This window comes from Macadamia integrifolia, chromosome 4, assembly GCF_013358625.1.
Source record: "Macadamia integrifolia cultivar HAES 741 chromosome 4, SCU_Mint_v3, whole genome shotgun sequence".
NCBI classification, from domain to species: domain Eukaryota; kingdom Viridiplantae; phylum Streptophyta; class Magnoliopsida; order Proteales; family Proteaceae; genus Macadamia; species Macadamia integrifolia.
This window is the reverse complement of record NC_056560.1, coordinates 11,452,036-11,468,369: the sequence shown is the minus strand read 5'-3', so window position 1 is coordinate 11,468,369 and position 16,334 is coordinate 11,452,036. Positions and strand designations below refer to the sequence as shown.

At 42.7% G+C, this 16,334-nt stretch overlaps 2 protein-coding genes across 2 annotated transcripts; one reads left to right on the top strand and one right to left on the bottom strand.

Annotated features, from left to right (window-relative positions):
• Positions 1–256: 256 nt before the first annotated feature.
• On the bottom strand, positions 257–646 carry LOC122075479. The gene is made up of 2 exons (XM_042640517.1): positions 503–646; positions 257–421 (listed from the first exon to the last, which is right to left on the bottom strand). The coding sequence occupies exons 1-2, from the start codon at positions 644–646 to the stop codon at positions 257–259; spliced, it is 309 nt and encodes a 102-aa protein (XP_042496451.1).
• Positions 647–6,954: 6,308 nt separating this feature from the next.
• LOC122075976 (U-box domain-containing protein 26-like) lies at positions 6,955–8,629 on the top strand. Its single transcript, XM_042641213.1, has one exon. It carries the CDS (start codon positions 7,179–7,181, stop codon positions 8,415–8,417), a length of 1,239 nt encoding a protein of 412 aa, XP_042497147.1. The 5' UTR covers positions 6,955–7,178; the 3' UTR covers positions 8,418–8,629.
• Positions 8,630–16,334: the final 7,705 nt, after the last annotated feature.

Here is a 16,334-nt window from a genome sequence, read left to right as displayed (position 1 = left end):
TTGTTGTCAGTCTCTGTTAAGTAAAATATTAAAATGATAATTATATAATTTTGACTAAAACACGACTAATTCATATTTTACCCAAGTCCCTCATTACCTCTAGCCTCTACTCACTTTTACTATGTAGTTCAAGGTTTCCTGCACATAGGAAGATACGGTGCAGACTTCCGTTGCCACTCGCCATCGGCCATCTCCAGATCAAGGCATTGGCAATCCCAATACTGAGCAAGCCAATTAAAATGTTCCTCTTAATTTTTTATCCTGGCGTTTCTTTATTAATTTCTTTAATCTTCTCAATTTCCTCTTTAGCTTCAGCTTGCTCTCCAGGTGCCCTCTCCCTCAGGTTCTTGAAGAACAATCCTTTTCTCAATTTTGCACATTCCTCAAAGGCCCGCACCCGGCTCTCTAGATTCTCCATTATCTGCTAATCACAAATGAAAGACCAACTCATCAATCAAAAGGAAGAGAAACAAATGTTGTTAGAAAAGGAATAGAAACAGACCCTGGCCCCTGCTTCATCAAGATCTTTGAGCGCATTTTCCCCAATCTCATCAAACTCCGCAATAGCATCTTCGGAAAATTGAGTTAGGTAAGCAGACCGCTCATCTAGATAGTTGGTGAGTCGGACCTTCTGGGTTTGAAGCATAGAAATTTTGGCCAACAATTCTTACCTTTTCAGATCTCCTTCAGATGGTGAAGACTTTGAACTAGTGTCATTGGAGTTGCAGAATGAGAGATGTGAGCTTTTCTTTGTATGCAGTTTTCTCATGTGAGCAGGTTACTTGCTGAGAAAGTAGCCTGGTCTTCATGGAAAAGGAATATTTTCCATTTCCTATTCTTCAGTGTTTGTCTTCTGTTTCGATCTATGTTTGGCTCTGATGGCAGAGAGTCGCTGCTAGTTGCCGTGAGTTCTTGTTGGTCACCGATGCCGATGCCGCTGCCGCCGTGATATCCGATGATCGTTTGGGAGAAAGGTATAATAACTATCGATTTGGGGTGGAACTTTATTATATGGGCATTTTAGGTACTTCACATTTAGTAAGGGCATTTTGGTACTTAAAATAAAATATAATAGCTGACATCAGCATATAAAGTATATTCTTTAACAGTGACTAACGGTAGGGGGTCTGAGTCTAATTTGGTAAAATTGAAGGGGTGTTCGTATAATAGCGGCATTCTCCAAGGGGTGGCGTTGTAAATTACCCATTTTTTTAGAGCCAAGATATAATAAATAAAATAATTAATAATGTTTGTTAAATATTTCATAAACTAGAATAAGTTTGGATTTTGTGTTATGAAAGTCCAAAAATTCAAACATTGAAAATTAAAACTGTAAATAAAAATATAGGTTTTTGCGATAAACAAATAAGAATAGATATTTTAATCGAAACATTGAAAAGAGTATTAATAGAATAAGTTAGTAAAAAATTTAAAAATCTAGGAAAACCCAAAACACTATTGAAATTAAGTTTGGGAACACAATATAGATTTTTTACACTATTTATTTGAAAATAGTGAATAATAAGAGTTAATAAGAATCATCCAAAATCAACCTAAACCTTTGAAATAAAACCATAAACTGTAAATCCTACGTACTAAACCTTCCATCTCTAGCCCTAAACTAGTGTATCTCAACCAAGGTCTCAACCACTCGGAATTTGAAAAACCCTGGGTCTAAACTGCATTTTTGAAAGGGGATTCAATGACATTGAAACCGGGTCAAATCAAAGTTCTAGGGGAAAATATTATGTTTCAATTGTCATCATTGGCCAACAAGAAAATTGTGAGGGACCCTTGAAAATTGAAAAAATTTAGGTCTAAACCACCTAATTTTCTGTTGACATTTAAACCAGGTCAATCAAAGTCCCACTATAAAATATTCTGTCTCAAGGGTCATCATTGGCTGAAAAGAAATTTACAAGGGGAACGTAGAAAAATTACAAAAAAAATTTGGAAGGGAGATTCGATGACATTGAAATAGGTTAATCGTAGTTCCACTGAAGAAAAAATTTCATTTCCAAGGCTATCATTGGCCAACTTATAAATCTTCAATAAACAACATATAGCCACGATTATAATAATAATAATATATATATATATATATATATATAAACATGGCTATATGTGTACATCTAGATGTGGCTAGAAGACACCACCACAGAATTTGCTTCATACAGGAATGGGTTCTAATTATATTTGCATCTATATTTGCCCAATTTACTTCCCCACCACGAATTATTTGATGGGAATTTGGTGGAAAATTGGCAAGATAGATGGACATTTAGCGTTGATTTATCATAACCTCGGCTAAATGTGTACATATAACCATGGTTATATGTCATACATTGTTTTGGGTGAATTAAAAACTGCATTAAAGGAAAGGGGAGGGGAAATATAGTCCCAAAAGAGCAAGAATCAAGGCCCACCTGGCCTCAAAGAAATTCTATAGGCAGGCCCGGGTGCCCAACCTGAGGAGGAGGGAAAATCGGTCCAAACTGGGAAGAGAACCACAATCCCTAATCCTAACATCTCAACACAACATTTCTTAGCCGCCAACACGAAGGAGCACCACCAGTGAAGTGGTAGCCACAATGGAGGAGCGCCGGACGTATGAAGGACCTCAACCAAGCGGACAACTGGACTAGCGGATGGGGTCTCCAAGGCGAAAGAGCATCGGCTTTTCTGAGGGCAACAGCAGAGTGACTACCTACCGAGAATGGCATGGCGGGCCGGTATCGAAGAGGCTAACCAACAGACCGAAAGCCTAGTTCCTAGAGGTCGAAAAACCCACTGTGGCAAGCAGATAAGGAGGTGGGTGAAGGTTTTAGGTGCGAGCAGTCAAACAGACCAAGCGAGCTTGACATCCAGAAGGGGAGACAACCAACAAGACAGTAGGCTTAGCAAGAGTGGTGTCCAAGGGGCTGTAGGCATGGCGAGCAGCCGACCGAGAGGCTAAATGGGAGGAGTAGGCGAGCAAACGAATAGATCAAATGAGCCTAATGGCCACCTGGAAGGGTGGGCAGTAGGCCTGAGAGGAGAGGTGTCCAAAGGGCAGTAAGCTTGGTGGGACGACGACCGGGAAACAGGTAGACCAGAAGGGGCCAACACCAAGTCATTTATAGGCCAAGCAGGGCAAGTAGCTGAGGGGAAGATGAGCCGAATGGTTGTAGTAGCCTCAATGCCAATCGAGATGACCAATGCTAGCAAGCTAGGGAGAAAAAGGGAAAGGGAATGGAAGAGGAAGAAGAGAGAGGGTGATAGAAGAAGAAGAGGAAGAAGTGAGGGGGAAGTGGAGATGTAGAGGAAGGAGAAGAAGTGGTGAGGGAGGGAGGGAAAAGAGGAGAAGAGAAGAGAGAGGGGGGAGAAGGTGAAGGGAGAGGGAGAGAGGAGGAAGAAGGGAGAGGGAAAGGAGAGACGCAGAGAAAGGGGAAGAAGACGTAGGAGGGAGGGAGGAAGGGAGGGAGGGAGAAGAGAAGGGAAGAAAGAGAGGGAGAGAAGGTGAAGGGAGAGGGAGACAGGAGAGGAGGGGGGAGCAGCCCAGCCTAAAGGCCAGGCTACTCTAGGTGGCAACATCCTTGCTAGGGTTTTGAGAGCGAGAGAGTTTCAGTACCAAGAGCATCCAAATGCATTTTTTTTGAACGTATATGTCATATATTAAGTAGCCTTTCCACAACATTTTTACAAAAAATCACCAACACATACCTTTATACAATGCAGTTTATAGAAACAACACTTGTTTGCCTACTTATCGCGATGGCTTTAGAAAACTGCTACCCGTTGTTCGTTTTATAACCATGGCTGGTCTTGCTTACAATTACAGTTTTTTGTAATTGTAGGGGTACTTGTAGCGCCAGACTTTTGCCAAAGAGCTTTCGTTGAGCGCTTTTATTTTGTAGTGTGTCAATAGTTTTTTCCTTTTTAGACGAACACTTGCTTAGCCTAGTGGCAACAGTTTTGGATTGAAGAGACAATGCCCAAGGGAGGAGGTTGTAGGATCAAACCTTGTCGAATGCATGTGTGAGTGTGTGGGTAAGTCTAGGAGTAGGTGGTCATTGGCCTACTAGTGCCTAATAGGTTGGCCATTGGCTAGCGACACTCAGTAGGATAGTAGATAGAAAAAAAAATGTTAATGGCTATTAGGTTTTCCTGTAAAGCTAACTTATCTAAGTCTAGGTACCATTGAACTGGAAATATAATATCTTTTGTTATTTTCAATTTATGTTTTATTTCATCAAAAAAAAAAAAATTAGAGCCTAATTCAAAAAGAAGCTCCTTATACATTAGTTGCATCATGTGTTTATCTATGCATGTGTACCAGTATCCTAACAATTAAGGGTGAAATAGGACCGGGTTTCTTAAAACCTCAACCCAACCCTGCCAGTTCATGCTCAGGTCTAACCCTGTTGGGCTCAAGGTTGGGCTGGGTTGACCCTGACTGGTCCTGTATTATTTTTTTTTTCCAACAAAGGGTCACAAACGTAAAGCCTATACTTACTAGGGGGTTATGGGTAGATCTTGTCCACCCCTAATCTATAATTTTGCAGCAAGCAAACTGTAAATTTGGTTGTCAGATAGACCTTTTAATCGCTTCGCATCACCACATCTCCCAGATTATCCAACAGGCCAAATTTTGGCTAAATTCTTCATGAATGCTATTGTATATAAAGTTCATATCAATACATGACAAGAGACACAAAGACAGCCTATGTAAATAAAAGAGGGCAAATAATTTAGTCATTTCATCATCTTCACTCAATAGGTGTAGAGTATGTGGCTTGTCTAACACATGATATGGGCCCAAGGGAAGGGAAACACTATTACTAACCAAAATAGTAGATCACGGTTAAAATCGGGCTGGGTTAGGCCAGGCCAGGCCGGGCGTAGGTCTCAACCCAAGCCCAACCCAACCCTGGTCAGGGTTGGGTCGGGCTGGGCTGGGTTGACCCTTATAACCGGGTTAGACAGGGTTTAGGCTCAAGGTGGGGTCGGGCCGTCAGGGCCAAACTTACACCCCTACTAAAAATCATTATTGTGCACTCTCCCAATTTTCAGGATATAGAAATAATTTAGATAGAAAAACCATGAAAATAGACTACTAAAAAAAAAAAATTATGCGACAAGTAACTATCGAATAAAGGGTAGGGGAAAGTTATTATTATTATTATTATTTTATTTTTTCCAATTTTTTGTAAATTTGATAAGCTAAGTAAGGGCCCATTTGATTTTGTTTCTCTGTCTAGAAACAACAGAAACATTTTTTTTTTTCTGTATTTGTACTAAGAAACAATTTTTGGTGCAAAAAGGTGTTTGATTTTTCTGTTTTCCAAAATGTTTTCAATAGTGTACTCGGGTTAAGAATGTGATTTTAAACCGAAACCGAACCAAGCCATTTACACCGAAATCGTAAAACCGTTTAGCAAATGGTTTAGTTCTGTTTTCAAGTTTCAGGCCGATTCGCTAAACAGGCCAGGTCGATTTTAATCATTGGTTTCAAACCGAATCAAACCATGAAAATCGAACCGTTTAAACCGTCAAAATCGATCCGATTAACCCATATAACGATTAAGTAACCAAATTTCAGAGGTAATATTTTTTTTTTTAATCTCCTATTAAATTCTTTGGACATTAGTTTCATATTCTAAGTAATTGTTTTCCTCCTTTATATAGCTGAGACAGATGAAGAGGAATTATTTGAAACCTTGGAAGATGTGTTTTCAGAGCCTTATACTCCTACTTTAGCATCATCCACTACTAATACCGGTGTTCATTAGTAGTTTGTTTGCATTTTGCTTCATTGTTTAGTTGTTTTAACAAAACATAATGGTTTGCATTTCACATTCTCAAGATTGAATCATTTATCATCAAAAGAAAATTTTAGTAAACATACGAATAAATTAGCAAATCGATTGCTAGCCGTTTAGGAACTGTATGGAATAAACCAAAACCAAAACCGTTTAAAACCATGAAATCGAAATCGTTTAAAAACCGTGGAACCAAAACCATTTACTAAACGGTTGCGGTTTTAGAAAGTGCAACCGTTGAGTAAATGGTGAGGTTTTGGTCTCAGTCAAGCAAATGTGAACCGAACCGAATTGCACCATTTGAACCGAAATCAAACCGATTAACACCCTTAACTCGGGTTCAAGACATATGCAACTCATGAGTGAAGGCACGACGTTGGAATTGTAGGTATGCTTCGTAGAGAAGAACTTCAGAAGGATGAAAGCAATCCAGAACTGTCAACTTTGCACAACTAGGTTAGAGTCACCGCTGCTAGATAATGAGAAGTTTCAACAATAGGTTGTAATTGGGGTAGGTCGAGTAAAGTATCCAATTTTTCATAATTTTTGCCCCTCCACTTTTTTCTAGAAACAGATAAATAAATCTAACTTAATTCTCCATTTTCGTTTTTAGACACAAAAATAGGTATAAATTTCTATCTCTATTTCGAAAAATAAGTAAAATAAAAAAAATCAAATGATTTTTGGAATATTTTTTTCATTTCTAAACACAAATAAATGGAAATATACATTTCTAAAAACAAAATCAAACCTACTTATTTTGTAAGTAAGGAAGTAGGTAGCAATAAGGAGACTCGAACTTGAGACCTTGTGGTGGGCATGAATTTTTTAAATACCATAGGTCACCAACTATGCTATGCTTGGCAATTGTTGTTAAAAGTCTTCACTTGAGGCCTCACGGAGCTCCACTCCCATCGAAATGGACCAAAAATCTCCCGTGGGATTGTCACTGGTATAAAATGATTCGGGGCCTAGGATTCGAAGAGGGTAGAGGTTTTATTTTAAGAAGCAAAAAAGTGGGCCCTCTAGGTAAGAACAAAATATATTTGACCAGTGTTGACTCCATTTAAGGGTTGGGTTCTCGTTGATATTAGTGGATACACGTGTGGGATTCAGATAAGAGCAGGTTGGCATGTTCTTGATTCCATTATATATACGAGGAACAGAAAGCTTGAGTATGTGTGGTTCTCTGTCAGAGAAAGATAGAGAGAATTTGCAGAGGTATTCAGAACAGGCAGGCAGGCAGGCAGGCAGGCTAAGGTGTACTTTGGAATGTCGTCTCAGTTTTAGAGAGAGAGAGCAGTAGAAATTGTAGGATTTTTCAGAAAAGAACAAGACGAGGAGAGGGAGACAGGAGAGATAGAAGAAGAAAGAAGAATGCCAGTGAGCTTAGAGCCATTAGACGTAGGGGTTCAGATCCCATACCTCTTTAGATGCCCAATCTCTCTCGAGCTGATGCGCGACCCCGTCACGGTTAACACGGGCCAGACCTATGACCGACCCAGCATTGAATCGTGGGTGGCTACGGGCAACACCACCTGCCCCGTCACCCGATCCCCCCTTTCCGACTTCACCCTCATCCCCAACCACACACTCCGCCGCCTCATCCAAGACTGGTGCGTCGCCAACCGCTCCCTCGGTGTCGAGCGCATCCCAACTCCCAAACAACCAGCCGATCCAGCTGTCGTCCGTACCCTCTTCGCCCATGCCGCTTCCGACTCCATCCCTCTCCACTCCCGCCGCTCCGCTCTCCGTCGCCTCAGGGGATTCGCTCGCGATTCCGACAAGAATCGATCCGTCATCGCCGCTCATAACGCTCGCGACCTCCTCCTCTCCCTCATCTTCTCCAACGAGTCTGACGATCTCACACACGAGTCGCTCGCGCTCCTCGTCATGTTCCCGCTAGCCGAGTCCGAGTGCGAATCCGTCGCTTCACAACCGGACCGGATCGCCTTCCTTGCATCCCTGCTCCCCCACTCGTCCATCGAAGTCCGAGTCAATGCGGCGGCACTCCTCGAGATTGTGGTCACGGGGACTCAGACCATGGAGCATCGTATCATGATCGGAAATATGGAGGGAGTTCTAGAAGGGATAACGGCAATCTTGAAACATCCATTGGCGTACCCGAGAGCACTGAAAGTTGGGATAAAGGCTCTGTTCACGTTGTGCCTGGTGAAGCAGAATCGGATCAAGGCGATCGAGGCGGGAGCGGTCGAGGCACTCATCGACCGCCTCGCCGATTTCGAGAAGTGCGACGCGGAGCGAGCTCTGGCTACGGTGGAGCTGCTGTGCCGGGTGCCGGCGGGTTGCGCCGCCTTCGCTTCGCACGCTCTGACGGTTCCAATTCTAGTGAAGATCATACTGAAGATATCGGATAGGGCGACAGAGTACGCGGCAGGTGCGCTACTGTCGTTGTGTTCTGCATCGGAGCAGTTGCAGAGGGATGCAGTGGCGTGTGGAGTGGTGACGCAGCTCTTGCTGCTGGTGCAGAGCGATTGTACGGAGCGAGCCAAGCGCAAGGCACAGATGCTACTCAAGCTTCTCAGAGAATTATGGCCCGATCATTCAATTGCCAATTCTGACGATTTTGGTGGCACTGATGTTGTTCCCTTTTGAGATGACTCTTCTTTTTTCTCTTGAAATTCAATCTCTACTGAGAAATGGAGTTTCAGAAAATTGGTGTATAGACAAAAGTGACAAATGGGTTCATCTTGTATGTATTTTTTAGATTTTGTATGTAAGAATTTTTGTTAATTTCATTTAGAAACAAGAATAGATTTTTCTTCAGGAGCAGTAAAATTGGAGAAAAAGAAATCTGAATTGTATCATTCCACTGGCCTATTGACTAGTGATTACTGAGGATGAGATAAAGATGATCATATGGTGGTTCATTGTTTCATATGATCACATCCATTAAAGTTTCCTGGTTGGTAATTGCCAAGAAAAAACGGAATCAGTTCTCTGCCTTGACTACCAATTTAAATATAAAACAGTGGAAGCGAAAGTGACTAAAGCAGACCCCAGAAGTCAGAATAGAAAAAGGATTTGAAACTGACTGGATTCTTCTTATAATCTTTATCCCATTTCCACCTTAATATGGCCGATTCTGAAACGATTAGTTGCGTGGAAGAAGAATGATGGAACATTCATGGAAGAGGGAAGATTGAGGCATTTGTTCTCCTTGGAATGTAATTTTCTTATTCGATCTGCTGGTTGGCTCTGCTCTCTTGAGTCATCACCATCATTATCTTGGGAGTGGGGAATCAAATTATAGATAGGAATGTAATTCATTTTTCTACTGGTTGGCTCTCTCTGAATAAATAAATTGGACAAACTACAGAGGAAAGGAATGGAAGGAATGGCTAAGGAAGAGTTTGTAATTGAAGGTGGAAATGAAGGATTGAGATCCTCTCCAGCTCAGGGGTGCTGGAGAGGTACAAGTGAGAGTTGTGTCCCCTCTCCTGGGATATGGCTCCTCTCCAACGACTTGGTCGTTCAACTCCTCCAATGACCCTCCAAGCCGTTGGATGGGTTTGGACAGGCATCCCAACAACACCTGATGACACTTGTGGATGCATGTCCAAGCCTATCCAACAGCTGGGAGGGTGGTTGGAAGGTAGTCGCCCAAGTCGTTGGAAAGGATCTGGATCATCTCTCCTGTTTGTGGTCTCTCCCCTCACTGTCCCTACCCAACACCCCGAGCTGGAGAGGATCCAAATCAAAAAAATAAAAGGCTAACACTAATATAGTTATGGTTAGGAACAGTAGCACATGGTTTGGTCAAAAAAATAATGAATCTGTGGAGTGGAATCAAGTGATTTGCTCTTTTCCCATCCAATTGTCCTTGATGGATGGATGGATGGGTAGATGGAAGATTGGAAGGTGATTGGTACCAAAGCCACGTGTTTTCTCTTCTTTAGTTCTCATTATTTTTGTGGCATAATTTGATATGAGAATCGTTCTCTTGGTAGCTTTTTTTAGGTTAAATCTTTGGAGACAAGTATATTTTGGTCTCCAAATAAGATTCAGATCCTGGCCAGCCACTGGGCGTCCCAACATGGTATTCCATGACTGGGAGGACTCAAGCATGTCAACTCATAGGCGTGCACCATAGGTCCTCCCAACTATCAAATGCACATTGGGATGCATAAAGGTAAAATGCGACATAGTCTCGGAGTGATTCGTCCTGACATTACTTGATGGAAAATAGGCTATGCATAGTCTTTCGCTGTTGGATACTGGTCTGGAACCTGGAAATGAAAGCGGTCCCGAGCTCATCGTAGTAGTGTATTGATTAGGGCTTTAAGGTGGTGTACCACTTCAATGATGCTCATTTAAGTGAGGTAGGGAATGCTCGACAAAGGGCTATATCCGCACAAGTTTGGTCATTGTATTATAATGCCGAAGGTAGTCCATTGGATTTGTAGTCCCATTGTATAGGATGAAAGTGGGTGTCTTGAGTTTTTTAGGGAGCTTAGCATCCACGAGTTTGACCGACAAACAATTGTGAGTAGGGACAGTTGGGACTCTCGTCGCCTCCTTTTTCATATTATTAACCTTCTGGTCTAGCTCATGAATGCGACACTCCAGACTGGTTTCCCTATGGGCGGAGGGTCTGTATGGGTGGGTCAGGAGTTTTGGGACTCCTTAGGCAATCGGCACACCTTGCAGCCGTTCCTCAACCTTTCGCATCATTTATGGTTTGATACCTCTTCTTGTGGGGCCCTAGAGGTGTAGAATCTTTCTGGTGTGTGATGCAGGCCCGGTCAGGGTGGATGCCGCTCAACTCCACGTTCTCTAGCGGGGCCCTCTGGCAACTTGTGTCCTGAACGGCTTGCTTTGATATGGCTCACTTGGGAAGGAGGGTTGTTTCTTCGACTGCTATTGTCTCTCGTGGGGTTAATCCTACACTTGGGGTTTCAGACTTGTGATTCAGATATGTAGGCGGATCCTTGGGGGTCCTTATCTTTGTTGATATCCCCTTCCGAACTTCACCTTGTGATCATCTGTTGTTGGATCTTTTAGGCACAGAGGGTTGAGGCTCTCTACGCTAACACCCATTCTAATGGCCCGTACGACTTCCCTCGTCTCTCCGCCCACTAGCCTGTTCAGGATGTGGATGGAGTCTATCGATGGGCCTTGTTCCTCTGTTATGTAGCTCAGCAGCCTGCTCTGGGCATGGGGCATTTTCTTGTGGTGCAATAGGTAAGCCCCCTGGGGGAGAGCTGGTCCGAACTAGTGAATGAAACTTCGTACCATGTCATTAGTTTTCAGCAATTGTATTTGTAGGTTGTTTACCTGGGCATTCATTGTCGGTCCACCAAAGTCTGGTTAAGTGATCATGGGAGGAGGAGGAAAGCCATCTCCCACTCAATGTGCTTGGGCATTGGTCGGTGGGTGGTTCCCTCTCTACCATAAGTGAGATGAACCAACATGATCCGCTAAAGGGGAAAAGGTCTCAAAGTTCAGCTACCCCACAAGAGGGTCTTCGACGTCACTTTGTTTTGCCAATGGGTTTTTAGTGCCCGCCATTCCTGTGGATAGATTCCCTTGATTGTCTTGTCCTTTCTGTGCTGTATGGGGAGGAGATAAGGAATGTCTGCTGTGCAGATTCATGACTTTGAGCAAACAACTTAATTTGTCACGGTTTCTCACGAACAACGCCAATCTACTGTGGTTGGAAATCATCCTAGGCTTCCTTCAGGTCTTGCAAAGAGGAAACAAAAACAAGAGAGTGAGCGGTGGACTGATCTAGCGAGGGACTCTCCGATAACTAAGTCAGACTTCTGTGCAAATAGATAGTTCCGATTAAAATGAAAAAGATTGGTTATGGGAAAAGGGGTTTACCTGTGTTTTTATAATTGGAGTTAACGGTTGCCCATGGAGAGTCCCAGTTTGGTAGTTGTCCATCGTAGGTGGGAGTCTAGATCTGGTAAGAGTTGTAATAGAAAAGTGAATGTGGAGATCGTTTCCGTTATGGGAGTTTCTCCGTGTTGGCTATATCTCGAAGATACGACATATCTTCGAGGGAATATTTGATATTTCAATGGTGTCTTGCTTGGATTCACTCCATGTCTTACGGTACGTAGGCAAGGCGCAAATAATTTCCCTTTTGGGGGTACTTCTTGACGGTGCTACCAAGGTCTTGTACCGATCGACAGAGGGTAGGTGACGCGGCTTCCTGGTTAGCTCTTTCTGAGCTAAAATTAGTCTGTTACTTGATGGATTGAACTTTCAGGAACATCATGTAGTTGCATGAACCCCTTGCATGTGGAGCTTCCTTTTGTATTGATTTATTCGTTCGACTCTTGGAGCTTTCTTAATGTTGTTGGTTAGTCGGCTCTTGTCTTGGGTGCCTACCTCAGGTTAGGTGGATTACGGTCGGTCTTACTGGACTGTTCGGCTACCCCTGCATCTCAAGGCTGCTCGACAGATAATGGGTCGTACTTTTTAGCCATAGCAATGGCCAACTAGTGTCATCTTTGCGCCGGTCTATTGACTTAGCATTAAAATGATAAATATAAGTTTTCCTACAAGTTTCAATCCATTCAAAGTTGGCATTCAAGTCACTCTAGGGGTAAAATGGTCATTTTATATTTAAAGACTTTCAAAAATAATTTTGGAATGAGTTATCATTTTCGATGGAACTATGGAGTTGACAAAATTCAGTGTCACAATATCTTGCTCAAGAGTGTCAGAGCCAAGCGATTGATAAAATGAACATTAGTTTAAGATCATCGAATGCAAGATATATTTTGAATATTGAGGGACGAGACCATTCATTTCTAGCATTTCGTTTGGAGAGAGTTTTGAAATTAGAGACAAAAGGCTTTCAGACCATTCTTCATCTATTTTGAACTAAATCTTACTAACATCGTGCTTAAGGGTTTCAAACTGTTTGGCATCGAATTTCTCAGGCAGAAGCACAAGCATGTGACCTTTTTTAATCCTCATTTTAGGGTTTATTTCCCTCTCAATTTTTTTTCCTCTTCTTCCTTCCTCCTCCACATGAAGCTTTACACCTTGGACTATATTTACACATTTTCTCCCTTTTGTTCTTGTTTTCAAATTCTTCTCTACCTCCTTTTTCGTGCACATACCCTATTTTCTAGGATTTTCTGCAACATTTCTTTTTTATTTTGTTTAACTCCCACCATGTATGCTCATGACAAGGGGAAGCATCTTGCTTCGATGGGAGAGAAGCGAAAGCGAAAGAGGTCATTGAGACCTGCAAGGGTCACGATTCGTGATCTCCTGGAACCCGTGCAACGATGTATTGCTTGTCAAGGGCCAGTGGTTGAGGTAGATGGTCTCAGTGACAAGGACAAGTCTCGTGGAACATGGGCTCCCTTCTCCGTATACGGCCATCCAATTCTGTAATCAGGACCGGAATGAAGAGGTAATAATCTCAACTCTTCATTTTTTTCAAAATATTTGATAGATTTTAGTTCCCTGTGATATGTCATTAAGCCACTTACTGTGCACACCCTGTGTTTGTTCTTTTATTTATGTCTCTTACGGTAAAAATTGATTGGGAGATCTTTCTTGCAAGACTTGGTACTTCACGCTAGACCTGCACATAAGAGCCGACAAAGGAGAGTCAGGCAGACCCGACGGGGGACCCTCCGATGCTTAAATCAGATTTCTTCAACAACAGATACTCAAAAGAGTTTATTATGAAATGATCGATCCCCTTTTTCGAGGGCTTACCTTGATACTTATGTGCAGTGAATGAAGACAGGCGGTTAAGAAGAGTCCTATTTTGATAAGTAGTTCAGTCTTGTTAGGATAACTCTTGGAAGTGTCTAATTAGGTAATTGTTACCTTATTTGTTGGGATATCTCCTAACGATAAGATTTTTTGAGCTGGCGATAAGATCTGCTAAACTGGCAATGAGTGATCCTCAGGATTATCCTTACAATCGTCAGGATCGGATTAGACTCCTTAGGGAGGAGGTCAAGGGGTCAGCTTTACCAAGGATGACCAAGGGGTCGGCTCGACAAAGGATGACCCAAGGGATTGGCAAGGATGACCCAAGGGGTTGGCTAGACCACAGATGAGCCTAGGGGTCGGCTCAACTAAGGATGACCTAAGGGTTTAGCTTGGTCAAGGATGAGCCAAGGGGTCTTCTAGGCCAAGGATCAAGGATGAGCCAAAGGGTCCACTCGGCCAAGGATGACCCAAGGGGTCAGCTCGACCAAAGAAGACCCAAGGAGTCGGCTCGAACAAAGATGACCCAAGGGGTCGGCTCGTCCAAGGATGAGCCAATGGGTCAACTCGGCCAATGATGACCCAAGGGTTCCTCTTGGACAAGAATGAGCCAAGGGGTCGACTCGGCCAAGGGATGACCCGAGGGAGTATCATTTTTACCCTCATCGGTGTCCAATTTCTTCCCTTTTGTAGGAATTTTCATTCCCTCAATTTCCATCCCTTGCTTGTGTGCTAATTTCATGCTTTTGTTCATGTTGTGTTAGCACATTGTTTAGTGCTTTAGAGGTTAAGTTCGTCGGATTGTGCTCTACCATAGGTTAGAGCTCACCTCTCATGATGTTGAGGCTTGAGCACGCTTTGGTTTTTCTCTTAGGCTATGTTTGGTAGCCAAGAGAAGAAAAGAAAAGAAAAAAGAAAAATATTTTTTCTTGGTTTAAGAAATTATCTTTGTGCTTGGCATGTCCTCCAAGAGAAGATTTTTTTTTTAATTTTAAAATTTACCTTGGGAATGGTGAAGTTTTCTTTTTCTACCAAAAAAATAATCTTGCCAAAAACACAACGTTAGTTTTCTTTGATTTACCATTCTTTCCGACACACCGATGTTCATCAAAACCTCTTATTTATTATATGGAGATTAAGGCTCTATTTATAGACAGATCGACTCACATCTTACAAACATTGGATCCAATACTTGTGGACCCTACACCTAATGATCGATGACTTTTATAAAGTACGAAGAGATAATACACTAAACATGGACCCTACACACATAATCTTTTTTTTTCATGAAAAGACATAAAGATACAGGACACATAATTTGAGATGATAAGTGGGACCATCGTCCATCATCCACTAACTATCAGAGCTGGAGGAGCTACTAGCTGGGTAGAAACTTATAGTATCGATCAACTAGTCATTGTAGGCGTCGAGTAGCTGTTCAACGCGTGGATTAGTAAGTCTACCTGTTTGGTGGAGTTCCCATGCAGTGTCAAGGCGAAGGAGAAGTGGAGCTGGAACTTGGCTTGGAAGGATGTCATTAGTAGCACACATAGTATCAAAAAAGGATCTCCACTCATTCCTGTGCTAAGCTTGGTGGTAAAAAGGTTATAGGGCCTGACATGTAACACATGAAAGTCAGGGGTGTAATGGATGTAATGGCAGGATTGGTTTTCGATGGCCTAGTGAATGAGAGGAGGCCAGTGGAAAAGGATGGTAATGTGGTGTTGGTTTGAGTGTTCTTCTATGTTTTCTGAGAGATGGGAAGAGAAGAGAGTAAACCAATGGTTTATGGGGGTAAAGAGTTGTAGGAAGGTAAGGATTATGAGGTTGGGTCGAGGAACACCGTGGTTGGGAAACATCCATCGGATCGTGAACCAATGGATAGTGCTTAAGGGGAGCCTTAGGGCAATAGTGTAGGCTGAGCAGAGGTGTCAAAAGACACATTTGTAGATTAGAGGGAGGTCTTGAAGTTCATATAGGGTAGTGAAGGCAAACAGGGTCAGGAAAGGGTAGTCTGGATTAAAAGATAATCCAAGGAAGGGTAATCCTTCTCGTCGAAGAGCAATTTCGAGGAGTTGGAGGGATGTGGTTTTGCTATAAGAGATAACTTTTCTCAAAGTTAGGTCTTAGAGGATTTCGTAAGGGAGGTCAGGTGGAAGAGAGCAACAAAGGTTATGGATAGCTGGTGGTGGTGGAAGGTGAGAGGTTGAGGCTGAGGTTGAGGATCCAAGGGTCATAGGAAAAAGTAAGGGTATGACAGCAAAGGTTGAGGTAGGTCGGGAGAGGAAATCTGTAATATCCCGCTTCTTAAAACCCGGTCTGATTTCGCGATTGAACCGGTTTAACCATGCAGGAACCGAGCCAGAGGATATTAGAGCGGGCTCCTTATGGGCTATGATAGCACGGGTGACCTTAAACACCGGCTGGCCCGACAAGTCCGAGCCAGTGCCAGAAGAGACGGGAGTGCCCAAACCGTGTACGTGCACCTACCATAAGGCTATGTACGGATAAAACAGGTATTATATACGTATTTTAAGGTATATACATATGCTACATCGTATGCCTGGGGTGGGGTTCGTGCTGAGGTCCGAACCCGGTCAAAATCCTAAGTTTTGGCTCTCAGGCGGGTATAACAGGTGGGTACACCCACCCACCTGAGTGACCCATCCAAGACTATTCACTTAAATAGGAATAGTATATAAGGCTTTATGATTTCTTTTCTTTCCATTTATTACCCTCGTACGTTTGGTGAGAAAGTAAAGAGGAGAGAGAAAAGAGAGGGAAAAAGAAAGGAAAAGGAAGAGGAAGAAAGGAAGGATTTCA

Bases quoted from the DNA above. Each gene is read 5' to 3' on its own strand.
- LOC122075479 (XM_042640517.1), bottom strand. From the start codon at position 646: ATGCTTCAAACCCAGAAGGTCCGACTCACCAACTATCTAGATGAGCGG. The intron at 422-502 runs GTCTGTTTCTAT...TGTGATTAGCAG, and splicing joins TTGATGAAGCAGGGGCCAGG to ATAATGGAGAATCTAGAGAG.
- LOC122075976 (XM_042641213.1), top strand. From the start codon at position 7,179: ATGCCAGTGAGCTTAGAGCCATTAGACGTAGGGGTTCAGATCCCATAC.